The sequence below is a fragment of the Canis lupus genome, chromosome 2, assembly GCF_003254725.2.
Source record: "Canis lupus dingo isolate Sandy chromosome 2, ASM325472v2, whole genome shotgun sequence".
NCBI classification, from domain to species: Eukaryota; Metazoa; Chordata; class Mammalia; order Carnivora; family Canidae; genus Canis; species Canis lupus.
Window position 1 is genome coordinate 41,787,050 of NC_064244.1, and position 14,776 is coordinate 41,801,825.

Sequence of the window (14,776 nt, forward strand, 5' to 3'; positions counted from 1 at the left end):
CAATTTGAAGATACTGATATTGAAGAATATCGATTTCTTTGGGAAATCAGAAAACTTCTGACAGAGCACATAAGACAGTAAGACAACATCTTAGTGGAGCACAAATGAAGTTATGTTAAAAGTCTAAACAGTTCTAATTTCTTGATATGCAACTTAACATAGAGTTACAGTAGATCTCATTAAGATTGGGTCCTACCAGTTAAGCTGTTTTACCCGCACTTTAGCTTCTGCATGAGTAGTTGTAGAAATGTGGCTCTCCATTTATGATAAAACAGGCTACTGACTTAATTACCCTTTGGCTCATTTTTCTACGTTATGAAGTTGTTTTCAGTTGAAGTTCAGCAATTTCACCTTAAGACACCCCATCTCCCAAAGTGTGATTTCAGATACTTGAAAACAGTCTGGCAGTACTAAAATAGCTCAGATCTTGGCCTGAGTGGTTGACCCCATTCTCTGCAGACCTACTTACCTTATCTTCAGCCATGTGGTTTCCTCAAGAAAAATTCAGAACTCATCAGCTGCATCTTCAATTAGAGGCATTTGATTCCTTCTCTAAGTTACAGGCAGTGCACTAGCTTTCTGGACAGTTCTTTAGAATTCTCTGCTTTCTTCTCATTGCTAAAGTGCATAGGTCATTCTTAAACCAGAAACTCAGGATTTTGAAATTATCTCTGTGTGGTTAAATCATCAGAAGCTAATACAACTTGAACTGTATTGTCTTGGATTATGTTATTCACTGGAGAAATGTACAAATCAGGTTTAACATCATGCCCTTGCATTTTATGGAACATAAATATGAAAAATACATATGCCATTTTTTGTGCTTTTGCTCAACTCTGATAGCAGACATTGAACTTTATGTTACCCATTTTTTGAGAAGATCCCCATTATAAATTCCATTTATTAATTCATTCCCCTAGCCAGAAAATACTTGCTCCTTCATATGGTTGCTTTTTATCAGCCTATGAGAAACGTGCAATTCAATATGATCTTTTTGGCTTTTTCTGCCACGAAGATCGGCATTGAATTTAAAGCTCAGGGAATGACCTAGTAAAGATTATTTCTTGGCTCCTTTCTTCTTTAATTCTTTCTTATATTTTATAACATTTTAAGTATACAGTTTTATCCTTATTTGGAATCAATCTTGGTCTCTCTTTCTCCCTTCCTCCCTCTCCTACTCTCTCTTTTCCCCACCCTGAAATAGCATATATAATATAATATATCTCTATCTATGTGTCTATCTCATCAGTTATTTCTGTTATTCTTAGCTTTAGCATATGTAGATGTTTTATCTTAGAGGACATGAGATGTTACATTTCAATCCGGATTTCAGTGATAAGTTATATTACAGTAGTACCTATTGTATTTTTCTTTTACCTTACATTAAGTCATCAGATCTGAGAGCAATTTTATTTTTTACTTTTGGTTGATGTCAATCTTTTGGCCACAAAAGAAGACATCATTGGTTGTTGCAATGCTGCCTTCCCTCCACCAATCACTTTTCTCCTACTGCATTTCAGCAAATCCTTCCCAACTGCATTTCTAACAGGCAGCCCAGCTAATTTCCCCATATTTTGTTTCAGCTCCCTTCTGTCTTATGTTGACACCCCACTCTTGTTTCCTTACAGCTCCATATGGCCTGGATCTGTGGAGAGTCCTGAAGCCAGCCATGGTTGATGGAAGAAGGCCAGTGCAGTTGATGTGGAAGGTGACTTGCTTATATATATATTTTTCTGTTTAAAAACCCTTGGCCTTGGGATGCCTGGGTGGCTCAGTGGTTAAGCGTCTGCCTTCAGCTCAGGGTGTGATCCTGGAGTCCTGGGATTGAGTCCCGTGTCGGGCTCCCTGCACAGAGCCTGGTTCTCCCTCTACGTCTCTGCCTCTCTCTCTCTCTCTGTCTCTCATGAATAAATAAATAAAATATTTAAAAAAACAAACTCTTGGCCTTTACACCTCTAAGAACTAATTCTTGAAATTTACCTCCTGAATTTCCTTCCCTCAAGGCTTTATAATGCCCCAAATCTTACTATGGTTTTTCCATTTCCGAAAGCCACATAGGTCATCTTATAGATGGCCTAAATGTGCATTATAGACCCTGTCTCCTCTCTTCTTTGGTCTTAAAAATTAACATTTAGGACAGGTACAAAGTTCAAATGCAGGCAGCACCTTGACCTTCTGGGAACACCCCCCCCCCCACCCACCCCTGCAACCTGCTGGCTACATTAGAAGGCAGTGTAAAATTGTATAGTACCCACCCCGACATGGGAGAAGAACACTGACTTGTGGTCAGCTCACGTCCTCATGTCATTGAAAACATATATTGTATATATGTCCCTTTGAGCACTGGTATAGTGGGGTACAAGGACAGAACAGGGGCCAAATGGTCCTTTCTAGGTTGGAGGCCTGGGATGGAGGAGCAAAGGAGAAGGTGGGGGCATCATGCAGAGAAAAGAAAAAGAGGTAGGATAAAGGACAGAAAAGGAGGGGAAGAAACAATAAACAGGAAAGGAAAGGGACAAATATGAGAAAAAAACAACCCAGCCAGGAGCCAGCAGATTAAAAACGGGAGAGTTTGGGAGAGGAGAAGAGAGGAAGGAGAGCAGCAAGATGTCAGAATTCTTTAGTAGTGTCCAGAGTTCTCAGGGGATACTCATCATATTATTTCACACTTGCTAAAGTCCAGGCAAGTTTAAAATCCTTCTGGAAATGGAGAAATCACCTGCTTTATAAAATGATATTCTATTTCCAATTATGTCCTCTACTTTCCCCACTCGCGTCAAACCCTAGGGCTATGGGACGCCCTCTGGTTGCAGAGGCAGCAGGCCAGGGAGCACACAAACAGGGACACTGGGAAACCTTTGAAAATCAAGATTGTGAGAATCCCAGATGTTGTGTTTTCTTTCTCAGTGATTAAGTGTGGAAACAAATCACTCAGTCAACATATTTTGGGAGAAGGAGAGCAAACAGTGGCACATATTCCATCTGTGGTCAGCCACAGAGTGTTGGGTCAAGTAGGCTAACATGTGAGGCTGGTGAAATGGACTTGAATACCTTCCTCTTTCTCCCCCTCACCTGGGGAGGTCTTTCTTTTTGCCTCAGTAAGAGATTTTTCTAAGAATTAAAGTTAGTTAAAAAGATTGGACCAAAACTGAATGGTGGTTATGATTGCGCAGGTCTGAGAATATACTAAAAAAAAAAAAAAAAAAAAAAAATCCCTAATTGTATACTTTAAAATAGTGAATTTTATGGCATCTGAATTATATCTTAATAAAGCTGTTGTTTACAAAAGAGAATGCATTGTCCTAAGAGGTAAAAACCTCCCAGTCATTAGGAAGTTTCAGTCAATTCCTGAACTGGAAAGGCAAAGGGACAAAGTGACTTCTAAAGTCCTGTTTGACCTTACATTCATTCTATTCCATCTGTGTGTGTTATCAGTAACATAAAGTGAACAACTGGAAAGCCTTATAGTTCCTGGGAAATACTCAGTGTGCTGATCCCTAAGCAAAACATAAGGTTAGTAGGTTCAGGTTCAAGGCTGAAAAGAAGAGTTTGGCTTGGAGTCCCTGGGGTCACCTTAGGCTTCTCACCACAGATTTAGATTGACAGGGCAACCCTGAATATTTTAGGACTCTTAGCTGGGATTTCTGGTATGCCTGGTCCAGAGAAGCTAATTCCTTTCTCAAAGAAGGAGGCATGCTGCTTTTTATGCAGTAGCACAAGTACTTTTCAGCCCTTGGAAGCTTCTAGACAGGAGATGACCCAAGGCCAGAACAGAATTGGGATTCTTAGAGTGAATGACTCACATTTTTAGCTTATACTGTCCTATGCATGTGGGAGAAGGAAAAAAAAAGATAAGCATCAAAAGGTTATGAGGGTGACTTGCTTACATTGGCTTGGACATTCTCCTAGTTAAAACTGCCTCATGGAATTAGACTATTTATCAAATCTCTTTTGGCCCTTGAAGGGTTAATATCACAGCACAGATTGTACTGTTCATCCCAGAAGGGTGATAACCTAATTGTAGTTTAGCACCTAATAATTAACATTACCCCGCACCCCTCATCCTCACCATTTATCACTGTCTCAATGCTTGTCTTTTCTTGTTTCTGGCAACATGTTTTGTTTCCTTTGGGTTCAGAAAGCAACTGGAGCCCCAGTCCTGGAGAAGGCACTTGGCTACAACATATGGTACTTTCCAGAAAACAACACTAATCTCACAGAGACAGTGAACACCACTAACCAGACACATGAACTGTATCTGGGAGGCAAGACCTATTGGGTGTATGTGGTTTCTTATAATTCTCTTGGAGAATCTCCGGTGGCTACCCTGAGGATTCCAGCTCTTAATGAAAAGAGTAAGTACAGTGTAAACTTCTTACTTAGATGCCCTGTCCCAACTAGTTGGCCAGGAAGTCCACTCAAGGATGGCTATTTCCCTCAAGTCAAAATGCAAATGAAGTGGAAACCTTTTAGGTTATGGTGAGGAAACCAAAATCTTGTGGTAATTAATGAACTCATGAGATACAATTCCTTTAGAACAAAGCCTGTGTTAAAATCTGAGACTTCATAAAGTCATATGAGACAAAGTCATACACCTAGAAGTTTTACAAGCAGTTCATATTTGTTTTGGTCTGAGTGAGCCATATAAAACTGTCAGATAAATCATGTTTGTCCTCAGTGGCAGAAACTTCTCTTTTGAGCTCTCCTTCTCACAGTATTGACCATATCCCAGCCTTTGTCTGCTCACTCTTCTGTGTTCTTTTTTTTCCCTTTTCCATGTGACTACTCAGTTGGGAAAATTTCTGATGTTTGTACTTGTCAATTAAATGCTCATTATTGCACTGGGTGTTATGCTATATGTTGGCAAATTGAACTCCAATAAAAAAAATACAAAAAAACAAATAAAAATAAAACCATTCAATTTAATTGAAAAAAAAATGCTCATTATACTTTTGGTTAAGCAGTTTTAAACATTTTACTGCTCCCAGGCAAACACATATTTTATATTGCATATTGGAATAAAATACCTTCTTTGATTCTTATTCAAGGAATTGCAGGCAAGGGATTTCTTCTTTCTTTTTGTCTATAAATCTTACTGTTTCTTATTCTATAGATTTTCTCATTTATTTTGTTTATTATCTATCTCTCTGTCAGTTGGATGTAACTTCCTGAGCACAGAGATTTTTGTCTGTTTTTCTTTTCCTCCTCTTTCTCTTTCTCATATCACTTCCCCCATCTGCAACACCTAGAACAGGCATAGAGCAGTTGGCATTGAAAAGGTACTCAGTAACTATTTGTTGAAACACATCATAGTTAGATAATGTACTCTCCAGTTTCTTACCTCTCTTTATATAGACGTAGACCTCTCTTTACATAGACCTAGACTGATTCAGTCCTTTGTATTATCAGCCCTAGACTTGTTTGTCTATACTCCCTTCTTTCTCTTCACCTCAGACTTAACCCATTTCTTCCCTTTTGCCTCATTTTAGAACTCCTATATACAGTTGACCCTTGAACAACATGGGTTTGAACTGAGTGAGTCCACTTAAATGTCAGTTATTTACAGTACAATACTGTAAATGTGTTTTCTCTTACAACTTTCTAAATAACATTTTATTTTCTCTAGCATACTTTATTGTAAAAATATAATATGTAATACATGTAACATACAAAATATGTGTTAATCCATTATTATTAGTAAGGCTTCCAGTCAATAGTAGGCTATTAGTAGTTAAGTTTTGGGGGTGTCAAAAGTTATACACAGGTTTTCAATTGTACATGGGGTTGGTGCTCCTAACCCCCATGTTGTTCAAGGGTCAGTTATATACAAAATCTGTGTTTTGAGCTACAGAAATCTAGATACCATTAAACTTGGGCAAGTTATCTAACGTCTCTAAACCTCAGCTACTTGTGAAATGGAACTATTATATAGTAACACCTCCTTCACAGAGCTGTTGTGAGGTTGAAATGAGAGTGTGTATTTAAAATAATTTGCCTAATTCTAATTATTACTATTTTCATTCCTTTTTAAAAAAGGATTTTATTTGTTTGTTTGTTTATTTGAAAGAGAGAGCGAGAGCGAGGGGGAGGCCGAGGAAGAGGGAGAGAGAATGTGAAACTGACTCTGTTGAGCACAGCCCAGTGCAGGGCTCATTCTCATAACTGCAAGATTATGGCCTAAGCCAAAACCAAGATTTGAATGCTCAATGGACTGAGTCACTCAGGCACCCCACTATTGTCATTCTTAATAAGATGTCTGATTGATTAAATTTTTATTAGAGAGGGATTATCAACTTAAAAAATACTACAAAATCTGATTTTAACTAAAATTAGGCTAAATTCCCATAGAGTTTTTAATTTTTCCCAATTCAGAAGGTACTTGCTTTGTGGCAGAAGCATCAGTGTGATCCTCAGTTATAATGGTCCCAGACCAGAAGTGGGCAAGTTACAGTTTATGGATGAAACCTAGCCTGACATCTGTTTTAGTAAATAAAGTTTTATTGAAACACAGCCACACCTGTTTGTTTACATTTTTTTATGTCTCCCTTTGTGCAACAGTGGCAGAGTTGAATAGTTGTGACAAAGACCATGTGTCCTATAAAACCTAAAATATTTACTATTTGGCTTCATACAGAGACTGTTTGAAGACTACTGTTTTAGACATATAAGAAAGTAATGCTTTACAGAACTTTGGTTAATAAGGTAGGTAGAGTCAACTAGAGAATAGTTATAATAATAATTATTATTATAACAATCACTAAGAACACTAAGTGTTCACTAAGAACAATCACTAAGTAAGTGTAATTATCATATACTGTCTATTAGTATATGTCATACATTGTGCTAAGATGACATAGGTTTATTTAATGTTAGCTGTGAAGTGGTCCATGAGGTAGATGCTATTAGAACCATTTCATAGATGATGAAGCTGAGATTCAGGAAAGCTTAGGAATCTGTCCATGACCACTCAGGTAGAATTCAAACCCAGGTCTGCAGGTTCCAAGCTTGTACAATATACTTTATTCAGAATCTTGGACTTGATGCTATTTGACACTGAACATATACCTCTGAAGGCCTCCATTTTTACCATCTTTAAAATAAGGGTTTGGAATAGATAGACCTTCAGATTCCTTCCAGCCTGAACCTCCTTTAAGTTTTAAAGGACCTTAGCCAGCAGGTGGCTCTGGAGTGATCTGAGGCAGGGCCCAGAAGAGCACAGCCACTGTGTGGTGGGGGATGAGAGGTGGTCAGGATTCTTGGGGCAGAGCTGAGGGTAGGCTCAGACAGCTAAGGTGAGGCACTGAAGCACCCAGGGCTGTCCTTGATGGTCCACAGTGACTGCCTTCATGTAAACCACAAGAACTTCAAGGTGTTAGCAGTCAAAGCTCCTCCCTCTTTCAGGAAGAATATGGATTTTTCTACTGCACCTGGGGGTATGTTGTATTTGGAGAAATTGTTTAGAATGTTCTCTTTTTAAAGATTTTATTTATTTATTCATGAGAGACAGAGAGAGAGGCAGAAACATAGGCAGAGGGAGAAGCAGGCTCCCTGCAGGGAGCATGATGTGGAACTCCATCCCAGGACCCCAGGATCATGACCTGAGCCAAAGGCAAGTGCCCAACTGCTGAGCCACCCAGGCATCCCAAAATACTCTTGTTGAATAATAGAAGGATTCAGGAGTTACTTTACATAAAGTGGAGTGATGATTTGGAAACTTCTCTTTCAGCACCCTTGACAGTTATGGCTTAATTGAGCCTTTTCCACACCTCCCATGGCCTAGAGACTGGGCTAGTCCCTTCATTCCTGCAGCATGTTTGGCTCTTTCAACCTGACTCCTGATCCTCAGACAGCTAGTGTTGGTAAAGTAAAGGAGTGTGGGCTTAGGAACCAACACTCACTCCTGTGTTCAGGTCAGGATTTGTGTGCAAGAAATTATTACGAAAGTGCCTCCAGGGAGTCCAGAAGAGGATGTAAAGGAAACAAGGCCGGGGAAGGGGAGTTGGCCAAGCCAAATGTGCTATGTGATTTTCCCAGGGCTGCTGTAACAATGTACCATAGACTGAGTGGTTTCTCAACAGAAATTTATTGTCTCATTGTTTGGAGGCTAGAAGTCTAAGGTACTGGTAGGGCCGTGGCCCAAGGGAGGATCCTTCCTTCCTTCTTCCAGCTTTTGACAGCCATAGGCTTAGGCTTCGACAGTATAACTTCAGTCTCTGCTTTGATCTTCACAGGGCCATCTTCCTATGTCTTTCGGTCTCTGTGTTCACATTCCACTTTGGAGGACACCAGTCCTATTGGGTTAACTACTGACATCTGCAACAACCTGATTTCCTGATAAGCTTAAATTCTGCAGTACTGAGGATATCTTTTTTTTTTTGTGAGGGACACAGTTCAACCCATAATGGGTACAATCTGTAATAAAAATCTTAGGGAGGGTGGTTCCAGCATGACCTGCAAGGGGACTCTGGAGTGTGGAGTTACATCACACAGTTCTTCCAACCAAAGAGAACACACAAAAACAGTCAGAAGGAATTGAGAAGATCAGGGAGCATGAACAACACCTGCTACAGGAGGCTAGGGAGGGTTCCAGAAGCCTTTTAGTCTGACTGGAATGGTAACTAAGGATACTTAGAGGTTATGAGCAGATGTAGGGGTGATAGAAGCTCTAGGGATCACGTGGGGTTGATACCCTGGCCCCCGCCCCTCCTCCACCTCACATTTCCTTTATGCCTCAGGTGCATTTCCTGACCCTTTCAGGCTGACAAATTACCTGGCCTTGTTCTTGGGACTAGCAGTTGGAGTGTCTCATAAAGGCCCAGTTTGGGAAAAGATTCATAAAGTGTAGCCTTCAAGAATAGAAGCTTCAAAATACGCACACAGCTATTGAGGCATGTTGCCTAGCAATAGCAGGATTCAGCACTCCTAGACCCCTCCCAAATTCCTATACTTGGCCTAGGCTTCTAGCTTCAGAAGCTCTCTGATTTGTTTTTGTTTTTGTTTTTGAAAGACACTGTCTACTGTCTTTATCCAGGACTATCTTTAATGTTCATTGAAGTATACTTTCTGTTAATTCCAAGTTTGAAGCCTTAGGCATGTGGCAAGGAGCAGAGAAAAGGGGAGAGTGGCATCCTGTGATCTTCTGGGCCCCACCCCTTTGTGCCATGCTTCCGTACCACACTGCCCTCCAGTAGTTCTCCTCAATTTTGCTTATTTAGAACATTTTTAGTAAGATAGCTCTCTGGGCAGCACCTGGGTGGCTCAATTGGTTAGGCATCTGCCTTCAGCTCAGGTCATGATCCCGGAATCCTGGAATTGAGCCCTGCATCAGGCTCCCTGCTCAGTGAGGAGTCTGCTTCTCCCTCTCTCTCTGCCTCTCCCCCTGCTTTGCTCTCTCTTGCTCATTCTGCTCTCTCTCTCTCTCAAACAAATAAAAAAATCTTAAAAAGATAGTTCTCTGATTCTAATTAAATCCTAGGTATTGTATTTAAACCCCCATGTTCAAATTTCTAGTAAAGGAGTCCTTGTTGCCCGTTTCCAGACATGAGGGTTTTTTTTTTTTTTTTTTGTTATGCTTGTAGAAAATGTTGTCATTTGCATATCAGTCCATACCTAGGTGCTTTGGAGAGTGTGTATGCATCTTTCTGGTACAGATACAATTCTTACCACGTTGGGGATAGGAATCCATAGCCAGGTTGTGTGGGGCCAGCCTAGACAGTCAAAATTTGAAGCCACCTCCCAGGTATGACTGTAGGGACACCATCTCCCAGTTCCCAGACGTAGAATTACTGATACCTGAAATTTTGTGAAGATTCACTCGTTTCAGACTTGCTTCCTTTTACTTGCACTGACATATGTGGAAGGGAAGTCTTGTGAGTCTAGTGAGATCCTTTCTTGGAAACAGGTAAATTGTGGGGATATAAGGAAAGATTAAGAAGGTAATTAATCATCAAAGGTGAGGCGCAAGGAAAAGTGATACAATACAAAGGATGGAAACAGCACCATAAGGGAGACTGCACTGGAGATCTTGAACTTTGACCTTCTTTGATTTGGGCAGTGAATGGATGCCAGTGTGGTTATTGCATTTGGAGAATGAGTTGAGCAGCTTTCTCTTTTCTTTTTTCCTTCCCTTAGCATTTCAGTGCATTGAGGCCATGCAGGCCTGCCTCACTCAGGACCAGCTGGTGGTGGAATGGCAAAGCTCTGCTCCAGAGGTGGACACATGGATGGTTGAGTGGTTCCCAGATGTGGACTCAGAGCCCTCCAGTTTTTCCTGGGAATCTGTGTCTCAGGCCAGGAACTGGACAATCCAGAAAGGTAGCCATTGTGGATCCCATAGTCTCCCTGTGTATAGGATTCGGTTTCATTTCCATTAGTTTTAAAGTCTTTAACTTTGACTTCAAAGGTGTAGATGTGGTTAATAGTGTTTGGCACAATGAGTGCAAGCTTAGTGAAGTGACATACTTCTTGGCATTTCCCTTAGGCTGGGTTGGGAAGCCATGGGTATCAGACCAGGTATTTGTCCCATTTCCAGGTGGAAACCACCATCAGAGAGTCCTTCCTGGATTCTTGATCATATAGATAACACTAGAGTTTGTATCCCACCTGTTCTGTCCAGGCTACCCTTTTAGTTGTGGTTTCCTGTTTAAGATCTATGTCCCTTCTCCAGGAAATAGCCTTCTTTTTCAAAAAAGTCCCTGCTCCTTGAAAGACAGATGAGTGAGGCTTCACCCTCCCAATCCTGTCAGCCCAACCATTTCTTAATACTTGATAGCATCTATATAAAGAGTTACACTCTTGCAGAGATTCAGGCAGACAGAGGAGCTGGAATTCATGGTATCTGAGTTCTCAGGGTGACATGTTGTTAACAGAAGGATTACATTTTATTCTGCTGTGCTTCCAAATCGTGTAACAAAATCCACGATGGAAGAGGGACTGGATCTCTTACGTTTCCCTTCCTTGATGGCTCTGTCATCTCATCAGAGTGGCACAGACTTAATTCTAAGAATTAATTTTAAAAGCTTAGAACTGGAATAGGCATTGGAGACCATCCAACCTAATCTCTTTATTTTCCAAATGTGGTACCTGTAGAGAAATAGAGTATCTTCCCTAAGTCATAGCTGTAACTGGGTCTAGTGGTTCTTCTCCTTTGCCAGGCTCTGAGCTTAAGACTTGTTCTCTCTCTCTCTCTCTCTCTTACAGATGAATTAAAACCCTTATGGTGCTATAACATCTCTGTGTATCCAGTGTTGCGAGACCGAGTGGGTCAGCCATATTCCACCCAGGCTTACGTCCAAGAAGGCAGTATGTATGGAAAAGCCATGTGGAGCGAGTAAACACTGGGGCCTGTCAAACATCCAGATGAGGCTATGAATGTCTGTAGCCTATTCACAGTTGCCTCAGTGCTTAGCTGTGCTGCACCTTCAGCTTGTAAACTACATATTCTTGACACAGTGTGGGCAGGCTGTAGGTTCACTGAATTTCAAAGCTGGGGTAGAAGTTAAAGACCATCAAGTCCAAGTCCCTCATTTTACAAATGGAATATCAAGGCTCAGAGAGGTGAGATAGTTTGCCCAGCCTCACAAAGGAACTTTGTGCAAATAGCCCTATAAGCAGAAATAACGTTTATTTAAGACCAAGTTAGGGACTTTACAGATTTAAATCATAAGTCGGAGATGCTAAAAAATTTTTTTAATTGTGCGGCAGTAATCAAGGTTTGTACTGATGAACTGCTCACGCTTTATTTTTATCTTTTAGTAGTTAACTTTTTCCAGATTCAATGTGAGAAAATAAATCCTGTCACTCAGATGTAACCCATGGGGACATGTCCTTCAGCTATATTTGATAATAGTGATTAGTGATATGAATGAAAGCTGAATGCCAACTGACAGTGAGGGCTCTGCAAGAAAGTACTTTTTTGTAGGCCTTTAATAGTGCTTTTATTCTGTTCAAGATGGATACTGCCAGAAAACTGTGTTCCCAAACAAGGTGATACATCGTGTCCCTACTCTGCCCCTATCTTCCACCTCTGGCACCGGTTTTGCTTTGAGTACTAGCCACAACCTTTGTGGAGAAAGGATCTACTCAGCTGTGATTCAGTGTTTATTGGTTTTCTCCCTGTCCTGTAAAGTTCCATCAGCAGGTCCTGTGACCCAGGCAGACAGCATTGGTGTGAAGACAGTCACAATCACATGGAAAGAGATTCCCAAGAGTAAGAGAAATGGTTTTATCAAAAACTACACCATATTTTACCAAGCTGAAGATGGAAAGGAATTTTGTAAGTGTGCTTGTAGACAAGTCGGAAAACCTCCAAATCCCAAGTAGATGCTATGGATACACCTGCCATAAGGGCTGGTGCTCTACAGTCTGCATCAGTCACTTCGCTTCTTTGACTCTCTCTGATAATGAGACCAAGAGCACCTACCTCTTGAGTTCTTTTGGAGTCAAATGAGAGTGAAGTGATAGTATTTAAGCATCCTGTAGGAACCACAGGAGTTGATACAGTTTGTCTTTGTTAGGCTGTAAACAAGTTGGCCTCCTGGGAGCTTCCCAATCATTAATGCAGAGTGGGGTTATCCTGGATTAAAGAGTAGAGTGGTGGCACTTACCTCAGTGCAGGACCCATTATCCTGACTCCTGCTGCCCACTGCTAAGTCATACTTTTGTCTTGATCCACAATAACTACTCACATCCTAAATTCTGGACAAGGCTTGGATTCCTATTTAGGCTAACATTTTGTTGTTGTTGCTGTTGTTATGGTAAAATACATATAACAAAATTTACCACTTGAAACATTTGAAAGTGTATAATTTAGTGGCATTAAGTGTATCAGGAATGTTTTGTGACCATCATCTCTATCTGTTTCCACCCCGAATAGAAACCCCATACCTATTCATCAATCACTTCTCATTGTCTTCTTCCCACAGTCCCTGGAAACCACACAATTGCTATTTGTCTTTTTGGTTTTACCTAATTCTGGCTATCTCCAATAAATGGAATCATACAATCTAAGGCTTTTTGCATCTGGCATCATGTTTTCAGAGTTTATCCATCATGTAGATTGTATTAGTATCTCATTCCTTTTTATTGCTGAAGAATATTCTATTATTCTACATTTTCATTCATCAGTTGATGGGCATTTGGGTTGTTTGCACTTTTTGGCTACTGTAATTAGTACTGCTATGAACATCAGTGTGCAAATACTGTTTGAATCTCTGCTTTTAATTCTTTGGGGCATATGCCTATGAGTAGAATTGCTGGTCATATGATAATTCTAGTTTAACTTTTTGAGAAGCTACCCAACTATTTTCCATAGTGGCTGCCCCATGTTACATGCCTACCAGCAATGGATGAGAGTTATAATTCCTCAACATTCTTACCAACACTTATTATCTGTTAAAAAAGTTATTATGGCTATTCTAGTGGGTATGAAATGGTTTATCAGTGTGGATGGTTTGTTTTGTATTTCCTTAATAACTAATGATGTTGAGCATCTTTGCATGTGCTTATTGGCTATTTGTATATCTTCTTTGAAAAAATCTTTTCAATTTCTTTGCCCTTTTTACAATTTGGATTGTCTTTTCAGTTGTTGAGTCATAAGAATTTTTTAAATATATATTCTGGATAGAAGTTCCATATAATATACATGATTTGTAAATATTTTTTCTCATTCTGTGGTTTGTCGTTTCACTCTCTTGATATGTCTCTTGAATGTCTTTTTTTTTTTTAAAGATTTTATATACTTATTCATGAGAGACACACAGGCACAGAGGCAGAGACACAGAGGGAGAGTCAGGCTCCTCGCAGGGAGCCTGATGTGGGACTTGATCCCCAGGCCCAGGATCATGCCCTGAGTCAAAGGCAAATGCTCAACTGCTGAGCCACCCGGGCATCCCTCTTGATAATGTCTTTTGATGCACAAAACCTTTTAATTTTGGTGAAGTCCAGATTAATCTATTTTCTTTTGTTACTTATGTATTTGGCATCATATAGAAACCACTGCCAAATTCAAGGCCACCATTTACCCTATGTTGACTTTTAAGAGTTTTATAGTGGTAGCTTTTATGTTTAGGTCTTTGGTATATGTTTATAGAGTAATTTTAAGCAGAACATGGATAGAGAGATTGGGATATGTGATGGACTGGCTTGGGAGTACAGGTTCCATTACTCTTATTTTACTGTTCTAAAGCACAGTTTTTACTTGGGCTTGGCTATTGTATTTGACTTCTATATTTTTCCTTTAGCCAAGACAGTCAATTCCAACATCCTGCAGTACAGACTGGAGTCCCTGACACGAAGAACCTCTTATAGTCTCCAAGTCATGGCCAGCACCAATGCTGGGGGAACTAATGGCACCAAGATAAACTTCAAGACATTATCCATTAGTGAGTATTTCCTTTACACCTTGGCTAGGTCTTCCTGGCATTTCCATTAGGCCAGTTAAAGATGATATTTGCCAAAGGCAGGGGGAAGCCTAACATAGAGGAAGTATATAAGTGAGAAGAACCATCTGCCCTCTGGCTCATTGACCTTTCTGGAAGGCATATGGGTGAGGAGAGAGCAGGCACACTGAGAAGTGATTTTGAAAAGACAGGTCCTTTTGCTCCTTCTTCATGGATACTACCATGTCCTCTTGAGGAGAGGGGATCAAATTAATTCCAACTTCACTCTCAGTCCAAACCAGCCCCTGCTTCACAGCTGTCCCCAAGGTCATAGTCACCAGTTTCTGTGTGTCAGAGGTTACTGCACAGTGGGGCCTTGGAGGGAAAGCCTTGGTTGA

General features: G+C 40.4%; 1 protein-coding gene across 6 annotated transcripts in view; it reads left to right on the forward strand.

Moving 5' to 3' along the window:
* IL31RA (interleukin 31 receptor A) overlaps nt 1-14,776 on the forward strand; it is an 84,973-nt gene that overhangs the window by 59,248 nt on the left and 10,949 nt on the right. For all 6 annotated transcript variants that reach the window (XM_049102719.1, XM_049102731.1, XM_049102720.1 and 3 more), the window contains 6 exons: nt 1,629-1,708; nt 4,139-4,355; nt 10,132-10,314; nt 11,200-11,301; nt 12,128-12,274; nt 14,241-14,381. In XM_049102719.1, coding sequence (XP_048958676.1) covers nt 1,629-1,708; nt 4,139-4,355; nt 10,132-10,314; nt 11,200-11,301; nt 12,128-12,274; nt 14,241-14,381 — 870 coding nt within the window. The remainder of the gene's footprint in view (nt 1-1,628; nt 1,709-4,138; nt 4,356-10,131; nt 10,315-11,199; nt 11,302-12,127; nt 12,275-14,240; nt 14,382-14,776) is intronic.